The sequence below is a fragment of the Ranitomeya imitator genome, chromosome 1 (genome assembly GCF_032444005.1).
Source record: "Ranitomeya imitator isolate aRanImi1 chromosome 1, aRanImi1.pri, whole genome shotgun sequence".
Taxonomy (NCBI): Eukaryota; Metazoa; Chordata; class Amphibia; order Anura; family Dendrobatidae; genus Ranitomeya; species Ranitomeya imitator.
In genome coordinates, this window is record NC_091282.1 from 295,842,416 (window position 1) to 295,857,754 (window position 15,339).

A 15,339-nucleotide genomic window follows, 5' to 3' on the forward strand; every position below is an offset into this window, starting at 1 on the left:
AGAGTCGACATTGACTGTTAGGATTGCTACTTCCAATAGGTGGCACTAGAGTTCTAGTCCTCTTCCTCTCTGAAGAGACAATTTGCACTGATAGAAGCTGGCAAATCTTTTAGCTTTTTTTCTTTCTCAGCAGTGGAAAAAAAATCTGATGAAACGATGACCAAATTCTGATGAAAGCTTGGTCCTTTTTTGTTTCTCTAAAATTGCTAAATTTTCTCAAGTTTCAGTTATTTTCCTTAGTACAGTATATTGACCTAAATTTTTCACCATCATAAAGCACAATGGCCCCAACTCATCACAGCAATTTCATCAGAATTCTGGTGTAATTTGCATTGAAAAGTCGCAAAAACTTGGCACAACTCTGAGTTGCACAAAAATATTGCAACTTTGGGTGTTTTCACAAGTTTCTCCCAGCTATGCCAAAATGTGCATGACGCCACCTCTTCATGAATAATGCGCATTTGACTCCACCACGGCGCTCGTCAAGACCGACGAGAAAATTGCCGGTGTTGATTAAGCAGAGTCAATGTGTCTCGGAAAACCAATCGTAGGGTATGTGCACACGTCAGTATTTCTTGCAGAAGTTTTCTTGACAAAAACCGGACATTTCTGCCAGAAATCCGCATGCGTTTTTACAGCGCTTTTCACGCGTTTTTGACAACGTTTTTGACACGTTTTTGGTGTGTTTTTGTGTATTTTTTCCCAAATGCATAAAATCGCGGGAAAAACACAGAAGATCCGTAAAATTAATGAACATGCTGCTTTTTTTTTTACCGCGATGCGTTTTTCACAGAAGAAAACGCATCATGTGAACAAAACATGCAGAATGCATTCTAAATGATAGGATGCATAATGTATGCGTTTTTAATGAGTTTTTATGGCGTTTTTACCATGAAAAAACGTGAAAAAACCTGAACGTGTGCACACAGCCTTAGACTATGTTCCCACAATGAGCTTGTCATCAATTTTTGATGTTGTAGATTCCTGCAACCATTTTTTTTTCTTTTTTAAATACGCAGTGTTAAAAAATCACAAAAAACTCATGTTGGAACGTAGCCTTAAAATCACTGAATCTCTAGAAGCATTCCAAAGTTATGACGTGTCACATTTGTGAAATCTTGTCTGGTCAGGAAGGAGAAAACTGGCTTCGATGGGAAGGGGTTAACCATCAGCCAGACTGTTATAAATTTAATATTTTCATATTTCATTTCAGAAATTTGCAAAACCTGCTCATACTCACAGCGATTAAAGCGGACCGCACGCGAGTAATGGAATACATCAACCGTTTGGATAACTATGATGCGCCGGACATCGCTAATATTGCCATAAGCAACCAACTCTTTGAGGAGGCCTTTGCTATATTTAGGAAATTTGATGTAAATACATCTGCCATCCAGGTAAGAACAGACAGGGATCCTAGTTATACAATAGACTAGATGGTGGCCCGATTCTAACGCATCGGGTATTCTAGAATATGCATGTCCACGTAGTATATTGCCCAGCCACGTAGTATATTGCACAGCCACGTAGTATACTGCCCAACAACGTTGTATATTTCACAGCCACGTAGTATATTGCCCAACAACGTTGTATATTTCACAGCCACGTAGTATATTGCCCAACCACGTTGTATATTGCCCAGTACCGTAGTATATTGCCCAGCCACGTAGTATATTGCCCAGCCACGTAGTATATTGCCCAGCCACGTAGTATATTGCCCAGCCACGTAGTATATTGCCCAGCCACGTAGTATATTGCCCAGCCACATAGTATATTGCCCAGTCACGTAGTGTATTGCCCAGTCACGTAGTATATTGCCCAGCCACGTAGTATATTGCCCAGTCACGTAGTATATTGCCCAGTCATGTAGTGTATTGCCCAGTCACGTAGTGTATTGCCCAGTCACGTAGTATATTGCCCAGTCACATAGTGTATTGCCCAGTCACGTAGTATATTGCCCAGCCACGTAGTATATTGCCCAGCGACGTAGTATATTGCCCAGTCACGTAGTATATTGCCCAGCCACGTAGTATATTGCCCAGCCACATAGTATATTGCACAGCCACGAAGTATATTGGCCAGTTACGTAGTATATTGCCCAGCCACATAGTATATTGCCCAGCCACGTAGTATATTGCCCAGTGACATAGTATATTGCCCAGTCACGTAGTGTATTGCCCAGTCACGTAGTATATTGCCCAGCCACGTAGTATATTGCCCAGCCACGTAGTATATTGCCCAGCCACGGAGTATATTGCCCAGTTACGTAGTATATTGCCCAGCCACGTAGTATATTGCCCAGTTACGTAGTATATTGCTTAGTGACGTAGTATATTGCGCAGCCACGTAGTATATTGGCCAGTCACGTAGTATATTGCCCAGCTACGTAGTATATTACCCAGCCAGGTTTGTCAAAAAATAAAAAATAAACATATACTCAACTTTCCGAAGACCCCTTGTAGTCCACGGCAGCTTTCGGTCCCAGGGTCGGTATCAGAGCGCAGGACCTGTGATGACGTCGCGGTCACATGATTGTGACGTCATGGCAGGTCTTTCTAGCGCAGGCACGCAGGGCCTGTGATGACGTCGCAGTCACATGACCGTGACGTCATGGCAGGTCCTTGGCGCGCAGGGCCTGTGATGACGTCGCGGTCACATGACCGTGACGTCATGGCAAGTCCTTCTGCCATACCATCTTTGCCACCGGAAACTGCAGCGGAAGATGGCGGCCAGCGGGAGCGGCTCAGTGGACTACGGAGGGTGAGTATAGCAGGTTTATTTATTTTTTTAATTATTTTTAACATTACATTTTTTACTATTGATGCCGCATAGGCAGCGTCAATAGTAAAAAGTTGGGGACATACAGCATTAACCCTGTGTTAGTGGTGACCGGAGGGGAGTATGCGGGCGACAGGCACTGACTGCGGGGAGTAAGGAGCGGCCATTTTCTCCGGACTGTGCCCCTCGCTGATTGGTCGCGGCAGCCATGACAGGCAGCTGGCGAGACCAATCAGCGAATGAATAACCGTGACAGACAGACAGAGGGACAGACAGAAGTGACCCTTAGACAATTATATAGTAGATACAGGGCATTACTGTCAGTTCATTACAGTATCTATAGGAATATACTTGCATGCATTGGTGAGATTGTGCCAACTTTGCTTGTATGTCTTATACCCCTGCTCTTTACGCATTTTTTTAAAAGGTTTTAATTGAGCATATCGGGAATCTGGATCGTGCTTATGAATTTGCAGAGAAATGTAATGAACCTGCTGTATGGAGTCAACTAGGAAGAGCTCAGCTACAGAAAGACTTAGTAAAGGAAGCGATTGACTCGTACATTAAAGCCGATGATCCCTCTGCTTACATGGAAGTGGTGCAGGCAGCAAGCAAAAACAGTGAGTGCTTTACTCCGCCACTTATTTGCATTTAAGTGGATGGTTTGATTCCTAATGACCCTGTTTGCTCATGGATACATAGACTGATTGCACATATCTGTTTTTACAGGTAACTGGGAGGACCTAGTAAAATTCTTACAGATGGCACGAAAAAAAGCTAGAGAGTCCTATGTTGAGACTGAACTTATATTTGCTTTGGCTAAAACCAATCGCTTATCGGAGCTGGAAGAATTTGTCAGTGGTCCTAATAATGCACACATCCAGCAGGTACCCCAGTCATTGTCGTAGTCCGAACATTGCTCCGAAGTGATGCATATTTTACATCACAATTTATATTCCTTTTAGGTGGGAGATCGCTGTTATGACGAGGGCATGTATGATGCTGCCAAGCTTCTTTATAACAATGTGTCAAATTTTGCCCGGTTGGCATCCACTTTAGTGCATCTTGGGGAGTATCAGGCTGCTGTGGATAGTGCCCGGAAGGCCAATAGCACCCGCACATGGAAAGAAGTAAGGACTTTGTTGCCTTTTGTGGAAAGATGGACTCCACAGTATTCTCTACTATGCAGGTTTTGCAAAGTATATTTTACGTTTTCATTTTTTTTTCATGTGTCCCTTTGCTAGGTTTGTTTTGCGTGCGTGGATGGCACAGAGTTTCGCCTTGCACAAATGTGTGGCCTGCATATTGTGATCCACGCGGATGAGCTGGAGGAACTCATCACTTACTACCAGGTGAGTAACGCTTAGATCTGACGCATTTAGGATTCGCTGTGGACCATTTTTTAGACCTTAGGGAACCAGTCATCAGACACAAGAAAATTCAACAGTAAAATCCCAAAGAATAATGGCACAATAGCTGTTCTTTTTCCCATTCAACTACCCCACAAAATGTAAAAATATTCTTTTAAAAACCACAACTCCTTCTGCAAAACACTAAGTCTCAGACATCTCAATAGAAGAACAAAATTGTGTATGTATATATATATATATATATATATATATATATATATATATATATATCTTACACATATACATACATGCATACATTCATTCATACATTCATTTATTCATTCATACATACATACATTCATACATTCATTTATTCATTCATACATACATACATACATTCATACATTCATTTATTCATTCATACATACATACATTCATACACACAGAGTGGACTTTTTTCCCTCCACTGGTCGATAATATGTTCAGTTATGTTGCTAAGCTGTTGTACACAATTGAATACGTAAATTGTAACATTTATGTTCAAAATATACTAGCATGCTTGCCAATCATCCACATTTTAATGACCTCAGTAGGCCTATTGATCAGATTTCCATTCTTGGTGCTAAATAACTTTTATCATCTGCCTTACACTTAGGATCGGGGGTATTTTGAAGAGCTCATTGCCCTCCTTGAAGCTGCCCTGGGTTTGGAGCGTGCTCATATGGGCATGTTCACAGAGCTTGCCATTCTTTACTCCAAGTTTAAACCTCAGAAGATGCGTGAGCATTTAGAATTATTCTGGTCCAGAGTCAACATCCCTAAGGTCAGTGATCAGTTCTCAATCTGGTACCAGTATACTGGTTGATGTTTTCTAACTGGTACTACTATGATTACACATTATATTTACCCATTGTTGTAATGCTTCCAGGTCTTGCGGGCAGCAGAACAGGCCCATCTTTGGGGTGAATTAGTCTTTCTATATGACAAGTATGAAGAATACGATAATGCAATTATTACAATGATGAGCCATCCGACCACTGCTTGGAAAGAAGGACAATTTAAAGACATTGTCACCAAGGTATATCCGTGATGTGCAATGTGATATGTTTTAGTTTTACTTTTCGGAAGGCTTTAATGATTACCGTATATTTAATGCTTGCAGGTAGCCAATGTGGAATTGTATTACAAAGCGCTCCAGTTCTACTTGGAGTACAAACCTCTTCTAATGAATGACCTTCTCCTCGTCCTGTCTCCTCGCTTGGATCACACGCGAACAGTCAACTATTTTTCTAAGGTGACTACTAAAACCTTTGAGAATCTTGTTCATCAGTTTTAGCAATTTAACTTTCTCAGACCTTCCTTCACATTTTGTAATCTGCTCATACAGGTTCGTCATTTTACATATAGATATGTATTACCATTTCCATGTACTTTTTTTCATTACTTTTGGCTTTTGAAATGATTTTTTTTTCTGTGACTGTCATTGTATGCATTTTTTTTTTCTTTTAGATGAACCAGTTGCCTCTTGTTAAACCATACTTGCGCTCTGTTCAAAATCACAACAACAAGTCTGTCAACGAGGCGCTCAACAACTTGCTGACCGAGGAGGAGGATTACCAGGTAAATCCGTTTATTCATCTTATCCCAGTCTAAACAGTATGGAAAATACCAAAATAAGTTTTTAAAGGGGTTTTGATTTTCAGAAAACGCCTGTTCCAAGAAGTTTCCTTTTAAAATGAAAAAGAATCTGTACTTTAACCCGTCTCAAAGGATACAGTGTGAAGTGTCTCCTGCCTCTTTGGTACTGTCTGCAGCATTGACATCTCGTTGTCACCTCCGCAGTTAGTAAATTAGCTCAGCGCTTCTGCCCGTGTAGATGATACCAGTCGCTGCGCTCAATTATAGGCTGCAGCGCTGTCAATGCTGCCGACAATAAAAGATAGCGAGAGCAGGCGCAGAGGCTCGACTCTGGACCGGTGAAGGGGAAGTAAAGCACTGTGTCTTTGTTCTTTTTTGTAACAAACTGCAGCCGGGGAATAGAGGTTTTCTGAAAACCTGCTTTAAGGCCCCAATACATATTAGGGAAAAGGGAGCCATGCACATCAACCATCTAATGTGGGAGCTTTCGGACATGAGGTTTGGGCAGTATGAATATAAACACCCGGGATTTTTGTTCTTGCACTATTATTTACCTCCTTAGCAGTCTGCCATCCACTTTCTCCACTCTTTACAAGCCGAGCGTTCATGTGTATCTGAGAATCAGAAGACATAGCGGTTGGCCAAATAAAAGCCTCTGCACAACCCCTATAAATATGTTTATGAAGGGTATATGCCGTTTCTGGAGAAAAAAATGAAATTAATCTGCATACTTAGCCTTATAGGTCAAAGTGCCAACCTTGCAGAAATGCTGCGGAAATGTCCGCAACATTTACACAACTCCCTGCCGCAGGTAAAACGCATTCGGAATTGGCATGTGTTTTCCCGCAAAACGCAAGCGTTTTACAAGCGGTTTTAGCTTGCAGAATGCTTGCACTTTTCCAAGCGATTTGAAGCATCGCTTGGAAAAGTGATTGACAGGTTGGTCACACAAGCATAGTGCTTGACAAGTGTGACCAACTTTTTACTATTGATGTTGCCTATGCAGCATCAATAAGTAAAAGATAGAATGATAAAAATAATTTAAAAAAATATGGTTATTCTCACCTTCCGACGGCCCCCGATCTCAGCGGCGCTCCCGGGACATTCCGTTCCCAGGGATGCTTTGCGCGAAGGACCTTTGTGATGTCACGGTCATGTGACCGTGACATCATCCCAGGTCCTTCGCACAATGCATCCCTGGGAACGGAAGCCTCCACGTGCACCTCTGAGAGCCGGGAGGACTCCGGGGGCCGTTAGAAGGTGAGTATATCCCTATTTTTTTATTTTAATTCTTTATTTATTTTTTTTTTTTTTACAAGAATATGGTACCCAGGGCCTGGAGGAGAGTCTCCTCCAGACCCGGGTACCATCCGCACATGAAGCGCTCACTTTACGCATGGTGGGCATAGCCACATGTGTAAAGTGAGCGTTTCCTTGCAATCCTATGGCGGCAGAATCGCCGCAATTCCGCAGAAATAATGAACATGCTGCTGATATTACCGCTATGCGATTCCGCAGCGGGAAAATCCGCAGCATGGGCACAGAAACTGCGGAATCCCATAGGATTGCATGGGAATGCGTTTTTTAAGCATTTCTGCTGCGGCGGAAACGCATAAAAAATGCAACGTGGGTACAAAGCCTAAAGGGCTGAATTCATCAGATAGTCGTAGTAAAAAAAAAAAACCCGCAAAGCTGGTACCTGCCGCTGGTCCGTTATCTGTGTTTTGACTGCAGTTGTGAAGTCACCTTGACAGCAGCCAATCTCGGAACTCTGCAGCTTATGCCATCGGCTGACCTCAGTGATTGTTTGCATGGATGATATGATCATCAGTGTCTGTGGGTGCCCAGTGGTTTTTGTTTTTATTTATTTTTATATGTTATATATATGTATATATAATATTTTACCAAGTTTTTAAGAATGGATGATCACTGCTGGACACGAGGTGGAGAGTTGAAGTGACTGATTAGTGATATAACATAGTGACATACTTTTTCTTTGCTTCTATGATTCGTTTTATTAGAAAAAAAAAATGCTGTGCTGCGGAGAAGAGTGAATGATTTTTCAAAGCTTGCTTTCACGGTCATCTGGCCTAAGCATCGATCCCCGTGCCAGCTTGTTCAAACAGGTTGATTATTGGGAAACAAAGATTCTCGGTAACATGGGCTGTCTCAATGGGTCTTTAAGATGTTCTGTTTCTGTAAATCGTGTCCATGTTCATCCACAGGGCCTTAGGGCATCGATTGACGCGTATGATAACTTTGATAACATCAGTCTAGCACAACGCTTGGAGAAGCATGAGCTGATTGAGTTTCGCAGGATTGCTGCCTATCTGTACAAGGGGAATAACCGTTGGAAGCAGAGTGTGGAGCTGTGTAAGAAGGACCGCTTGTATAAGGTAGAGCCAGCAAATCCAAAATATGTCTGAAGTATACTGCTTTATTGAATTTTCTGATTTGACTCGTGGACAGTGGCATTGAACACAGAATAAAGAGTGTACCTTATGCACATTTCCAGCTATTTATTTTTACCTGGTTTAATGCAAGTGGAAATCTTTAGAAGTTGCCAAGTATCCTGCAAGATCATAAGTAAATTTTTAGTAAATTCATGAATCTCTACGTTGAGGATAATTAACACTTTGTAGAAATACAGGATGTCCTCGGTTGACATTGGCAGTTGGTTTAGTGTCCTCCCAGCTCACAACTTGTTTATCAAAGTAGATGGTCCCTTTGCTTCTTGTCTCTAATCCCATCCCTTTACTGAACTGTTTGCATAGAATGAACTGCCTGGTTTTCCTTATTTGTGTGATGGGTTAATAATTTAGTTTAGTTATGATGATTATAATGTAAAACTATGGCATTATTGACCTAACGTCTCGCCAGAGCCATTAGGCAACGCGGCCATGGCTGTGGGTAGTTACAGGGGAAAGACCATTCCTACGCATTATATGATTGGTAAATAACAAATCAATGACCATATTGGTTTCTTATAGGCTTCTTTATATCAGCTCTTTATTTATCAGCCTCTCTACTGTATTCTCTCTTCTTGAGCACGTGTCTATTGTTTTTGATGGGAATGTTCCAAACGCCATATAAAAAGCATTTGTGACCCCGGTGGTATGCTCATGTTATCTGCTAGGGCATCTCTTATATGTATGTATTGCTTTGCATTGGCTTTGCCTGTAGTCATTAAACTGAAAATCTGAAGAGTTCATATTTCATGCGAGTGTGTGTATTTCTGCAGGATGCAATGCTATATGCTGCAGAGTCGAAAGATACAGAATTGGCGGAGAAGTTGCTTCAGTGGTTTCTTGAGGAGGGAAAACATGAGTGCTTTGCAGCTACGCTCTTCACCTGCTATGACCTGCTGCATTCAGACATTGTGTTAGAGTTGGCCTGGAGACACAATATCATGGAGTTCGCCATGCCTTATTTCATCCAAGTTATGAGAGAGTACTTAACCAAAGTGAGTGTTTTTATTTCTTTTTTTTTTAAATACTTTTTCTTGGTTGAACAGTTATTCTTGTAGCAAAAGACTATGGGCCTGAATTATTAAGACCGGCGTTTTGTATGCCAGTTTTAATGATAGGTGTGCAGGAGTAAGACGCACCGAATTCATTAAGAGATGCATGCCACGTAATGGATTAGGCGCATTTTATCTCTGGTGTGCGCCTCCATGCTACTCGCCAGAAATGTTACTCCAGTCAGGGATTGGAGTACATTACTGGTGTAAGATACGTCAATAAAGTGGCATAACTGTTGAAGAATCTGTCCGGTTAGATTCCCCCCCCCCCCCCCCTTTCCTAATCATGCTTTTCCCATTTTGCTGGATCTGGCCAGGACTGGCGAGAAAGGACATCTAATTAACCTGAGATGGATTGAATAAGACTAATACTTAACCAGTACCATGACAGTGCACATCTGCTGAAGAAATTGAATTCTGATGCAGATCTTAACCCCTTCCAGACATACGTCGTATATTTCCGTTCTATGTCGTGTCCCTAACTTTGCAGGCTCCAGCGCTGAGCCTTGTCCTATGTTCATAGGAGATTGGAAATCAGCTTTCTGCTATGCATAGCACAGACGATTGCAGTCTTCTAAGAGGACTATTCAAGAGCATAAAAAAAAAAAAGTTTAACATGAAAAAAAAAAAAAACAAAGTTCAAATCACACCCTTTTGCTTACCGTAATTGAAAATATTAATAAAAAAACATAATTGGTAGCGATGCGTTCAGAAATGTCCGTTCTATCAAGATAAAAAGTAATCTGCGTAATGAGAAAAAAATCAAAATGTCAGAATCACGTTTTTTGGGCTCTGCAACATTGCAATAAATGGCCATATATGACGGGAAAAAAAAGTTATGGCTCTTGGACGAAAAGAAGGAAAAACATGGAAAATGGCCCAGGGGGAAAGAGGTTAAAGTACGGTAAGCTGCGTGTCTAGTGTTGGTGAGGGGCCAGCGTCATAACCTACTCTGAGTAGTTCAAGAAAAGCACATCCAGCCCATGAATGGCAGCGCTTCCCAGGACTCACATTCAAAGATGATATTTCATATTTTTTTATTTCATAACTTTTATCCCAGTCTCAGAAACTTGATTTGGGGTGAATGTGAGTCCTGGGAAGCGCTGCCATTCATGGGCTGGATGTGCTTTTCTTGAACTACTCATCCTGTGTGAGCCTTACTCTGGCTCTCTCACTTGGATCCACCCGAGGCAAGCTGCAAGCCCTGTATATTGAAAAGTATCTCAGAGGGAATTTGGAGGATACACGATCTAAAGCCATTTTAGTCTTTTATCAGGTGAGTGCATAAAATTGTGCACCCTTTAAAGACTATAATATTGTGTTTACGCACTTAGGGCGCCGCGATTTGTCTGTTCTTCTCTTCCAAACAGGGTTTTTTTTGTATAACCTACTCTGAGGTCTTCATTCCATGGAACCAGTTTTTTGCTATTAGCTTTCGGCAAACTTCTTTCTTTTGGGACATTTTCCCTGAATTCTGAAGGACTGCTTTTTGAAGCGACACATAGTCGTAAACATAACGTATTTTCCTCCCATTGCAAATTAGGCACATTAGCAAAATGTTCAAACTTTCTGCAGTTTCCAATAAAACAATCAAATAAGGACAATATAAATAGCTCAGAATAACTAATCTATCAAGTGGTTTCACCAAATCCACCACAAAATGCCATTTTGAATCATTATTTTGTTACCTTCTATTAACAGGTGGACAAGCTTCATGCTGCAGAAAGTTTGAGGAAGGAAGAGGAACAAGTAACAGAGCCAACACCAATAGTATTTGGTGAGAATTACAGAATCATTCAGTTTTGTTTAGGAATAAGATACTTTGGATTGATTTATGTATCACGACCAAACAAAGGCAGGAAATGTCTAATTAGTGCACTTAGGAATACACACCAGCTTCTTACAGGGGAATTCCTATCTTGTGCATCTATGGTACATTCACAGGACCAATGGGATCTGCTCAAGAACGGGGATTGTCGTGTGCTGCTTTCAGTGGAGAGGTGGTCGAAGGTGGAATAAAAATGAAATGGGAATTCTCACCACTGACAGCAGTCCGCCACAGGGACCCGTTTTCGATACAGATGCAGGTCCTATTTTTGGGATCCCCATATAAAATACATTTGCAACTTATCCTGTGGACGTACGAGATTTGAATATCCCTTTAAACATGACAAATATTTGCTTTATGTGCGACCACGTTTTCAGTTTTAAATCCACATAATGTCTATTGGCAATACTACGCTGACCTGATATGTAGATATTGAAATTGCAGTTACTATAATCTTTCAATAAATCTAAGATTTTTTTAAATTGTTTTTGGATCACAAAGTTAACTTCTTAAGTGAAGTCATTTTTCACAGTTCATTTCTACTTGTATTTAATTTTTTCCCTGCTATTATTATTACTATTAATGTATTATTATTATTATTACTTGAGAACTTGACATGGATTTGTTTTGGCCAGCCCTGATACCTGGGGTTCAGCGTTATTCCCCTGCAAACCTGTTTTTGATAGTGACTTGAAGCTAAGCATAGCCTTACAATAGCTAATAATGCAATGAGACTTTGTTTTTTGTTTTTCTACATGAGCATACTGTCCTATGTCCTGTACTTCCCAGAATACGGAAAATGAAGCATCTCTTGTGAACAACTGATCACCATGTGTCCTGCTTTCTAACCCCCTCCATCTAGATCAGGTCTCATACATAGATGATCCAAGACTGCCAGAGAAGATGCCAAATTTTCTCAGCAGGTCTCCACCCTTGTAGCACCCATTGGCCCATTGCACCGGCCAGTCAGCTGATTGGCACCACAGCTGCATGAAGAGCCTGTGTGTTGGGCTCTCCATACATGTGTCCTAAATTTCACACAGCCGCGACACATGCAGCTGCGGAGCCGAACAGCTGATCAGCTGGTGCGGTCCATGTATCCGGGTCTGCAGCTTATTCGGTAAGTGCTCTAGTCCTGACACAAGAACCGTGTACCGCTGTCCTTGAGCTCTCAAGCTACAAAAAAATATACTCTTACTTTTCACAAATATTCTAGATGTACTACTGACCCACTACTTACGCATTTTTTACGTTAGATTCCTTTAGAAACCTCTTATCCTGTTCTTTGTCTGTAATAATACCATCTTTTGGATCTTACGGTTTCCATCTTTCCTTGCAGGTCAACAACTGATGCTTACTGCAGGCCCTAATGGTGTGGTGCCACCTCAGCCCGGCTTCGCTTACGGATATACAGCGCCACCAACATTCACTCAGCCTCCCCCATCTGTATCTCCTGGCTATGGATTCAACATGTAACAAAGCAGTGTTCTTCCTTCTCCACAAGGGATACACCTGGAGGGACAGTTGAGCCCACATTTCAGGAGATGACAGTGGTTCATCAAGGACACCTTTATTTATTACATTTGCTCTACAGACTTTACCGGGGCAGGCAGCTTTTCTCCATTCACTACCATAGTTCACTAAATCATATTTTATTTTTCTCTGTATGGAGGGAATGACCTGAAGCTGATGTCCTTACTATTACACGTGCTAACAGAGCCACCATTACGTACTGTATACCGCTCAAAACAAAACATGGCAGCTCATGTTCATGCACAAGCCCTTCCCAACCGCTGTATCATTAGTCCGCCGTGCGTGGTCAAACGGACACCAGATGCATTGCCCTTATTTTTTTTTGTTCCATCCCTCTCTAGGATCTACAGTCACATCTAGCATATCTTACCCAATGATTTTGTGCTTTTATTTAAAGAGATGTGGGGGCGCTACAATTTAGGAATGATGCCAATGTTAGAAGCTTGTACAGTTAGCCTTATGTTAGGCTGGCATTGCTTGTGTTGCAATTTTGGCCTGCTATACAATACACATAATATCAAATATAGTAAAAGTCTGAACCTGTTTAAACAAGCCGTAGCCTGTGTGTGTCTGATCAGAATGGGTCACAATATTTCCCCTGCCATCACCTCCATCACAATGCTACGTGGCCACGTGTTATGGTCTACGAATGCTAAACGAAGGGTTATGGTCCATGCAATGGAGAGAATAAGCAGTCCATTGTAGCCATTCCGGTTAATGTTTACTCCAGTTACCATGTAGTTCTGCACAAAAGCTATTACAAGGTCAGAATACAGGGACTGCGTATTGTTGGTATCGGTAACAAATGTGAATCCTATATTCTCCTGATCTGCTCCGATCTTTTCTCTACACAACTTTAATGGAATGAAGGGGATTTTTTTCTTTTCTTTTTTTTTAATTTTTTTATATCTCTTAAACATGTACATTTATAGCGGTGTATCCAATTTTTATTTAACCCTTTGAGGTTATTAAGTTGCCATAGAGACAAAGCATGACACATACTGACTTGTGTTGTGGTTTTACATTCGCTTCTCCATTAAAAAAAAACAAAAAAAAACATTCCTTTGATTACAGCAACAAAGAAACAGTTCTCCTTGTAATATATGCTGGGACATGGATGTCCTGGGTTTGGATATATAATCTGTATTAAAGTGGGGTGGCAAGACATAGCTTGGGTAGGCCGCGTTTACACAAATCATTTTCATTAAAAAAAAAAAATAAGGTTTAAATGCGGTTACACAACCCTTCCATCAGTAAACGACAACATTAGCCTTCCCTGCTTTTCCTTAACGGATGTGGTGGAAAAAAATAATTCCCACATATGTTTTAGGCTCTTTTCATGTGGGAGCGTCCCTCAAAGTAATATAGGCTGGATGTGAGGTCTGCAATCTTCAGCCCAACTCAAGTCCTGCATTAATTTCCTCTTCATATGCTTCCCTTCTTTTCTATTGCCTGTTTTCCTTGCTCTCCCCAAGAGTGCAGATACTTTCCCCTCCATATTGTAGTGATCTACGTGTAACATCCTCCCCTCCTTGTTGCCATCTCTAAATCTTAGAAATGGTTGCAGGAGCATCGATCATCTGGAGCAGGAAGTCTGATGAATTTGTAACACTTTTGCGAAATCACTGAGCTAGATTAAGAACTTACACTTACAAAGTGGTAGACCGTATTTAACGAAGAGAAACAAATGTATGTGAAACCTGGCCATGAGCATTTTTTTCTTTCTTTTTTAAATATATATATTGATCAAACATTTAGCAGAAATTTAATGTGCATTACGCTAGTTCATGGACACCTAGACATTCTTTCCTCTCATTAAAGGGGCAGTTGCTAATCTTTGACTTGCTGTACCTGCCACCTCAGTGTTCTTTTCTTATTTTATGTTTGTTTAATTTAACATTACAAATTTTGCTTGTTTACTTTGTCAATCCACATTATGTATTGAAAGTAGATTTATCTGTATAATTTATGGCTATGGATGTTGTGCTAATCATGCATATAATGGATTGCACCTTCAGTTAGAAGAGTATATGCAGATGATCCCTGTCCCTGCAATATTTTGTGTTCAGAATGCCATGGCTGCTGATTTTCCATGTACTCTGCCTGCATATGTAATAGTTTTAAACTGGAATCTCAATAGAAAATGTATGAAATTATGGGCTGTTCAAAATGACAATGAAAATTGTTCCGTATTCCCTGACCTCCATTTGAATAAATCCAAAATATTAACGTTATGTATGAGCATTTACCGCAAGTAGGCAAAACGCACAACATAACTCAGCAAGTGCAGAAGCCAAGGCAAATTTATTTTTAATTACCTTCACATAATTTAGGACACTTTCTTCAGTATTCGTTGCTTTGATGTTGAGTTTTGATTGAACAGTCACCATAAACAGTGACTCAATTTAAGCTGCACTGTATTTTGAGGTCCATGAGTTTCAGAAGGAGAAAATTCACTTACCAAAATTTTTCTTTCCTGGAGTCCAAAGGGCAGCACACACAGAGTTACTGTAATATTTGAGAGATCCCAGCCAGTGTGTCTCTCTCTGTTTCTAGGATGAGAAAATGATTTTGCTTCAGGGCGGCCTGTGGGCAGGTCTTTCCTTGGTTTCTCTGGCTTAGAGCAGGAAGATAAGACTTTGCCTACAGTCCCGCAGAAGCGCTCCCTACATGAGAACAGGCATATCATTAAC

At 41.0% G+C, this 15,339-nt stretch overlaps 1 protein-coding gene across 1 annotated transcript in view; it reads left to right on the top strand.

Annotated features, from left to right (window-relative positions):
• The window catches only part of LOC138669914 (clathrin heavy chain 1-like), a 150,178-nt gene extending 135,303 nt beyond the window's left edge, over window positions 1-14,875 (top strand). Inside the window, exons 20-32 of the mRNA XM_069756778.1 lie at window positions 1,214-1,397; window positions 3,206-3,398; window positions 3,508-3,665; window positions 3,744-3,908; window positions 4,023-4,130; window positions 4,783-4,950; window positions 5,056-5,205; window positions 5,290-5,421; window positions 5,637-5,747; window positions 7,991-8,161; window positions 9,007-9,228; window positions 10,987-11,062; window positions 12,453-14,875. Of these exons, the coding sequence (XP_069612879.1) occupies window positions 1,214-1,397; window positions 3,206-3,398; window positions 3,508-3,665; window positions 3,744-3,908; window positions 4,023-4,130; window positions 4,783-4,950; window positions 5,056-5,205; window positions 5,290-5,421; window positions 5,637-5,747; window positions 7,991-8,161; window positions 9,007-9,228; window positions 10,987-11,062; window positions 12,453-12,589 (1,975 nt within the window). The 3' untranslated portion in view covers window positions 12,590-14,875. The remainder of the gene's footprint in view (window positions 1-1,213; window positions 1,398-3,205; window positions 3,399-3,507; window positions 3,666-3,743; window positions 3,909-4,022; window positions 4,131-4,782; window positions 4,951-5,055; window positions 5,206-5,289; window positions 5,422-5,636; window positions 5,748-7,990; window positions 8,162-9,006; window positions 9,229-10,986; window positions 11,063-12,452) is intronic.
• Window positions 14,876-15,339: the final 464 nt, after the last annotated feature.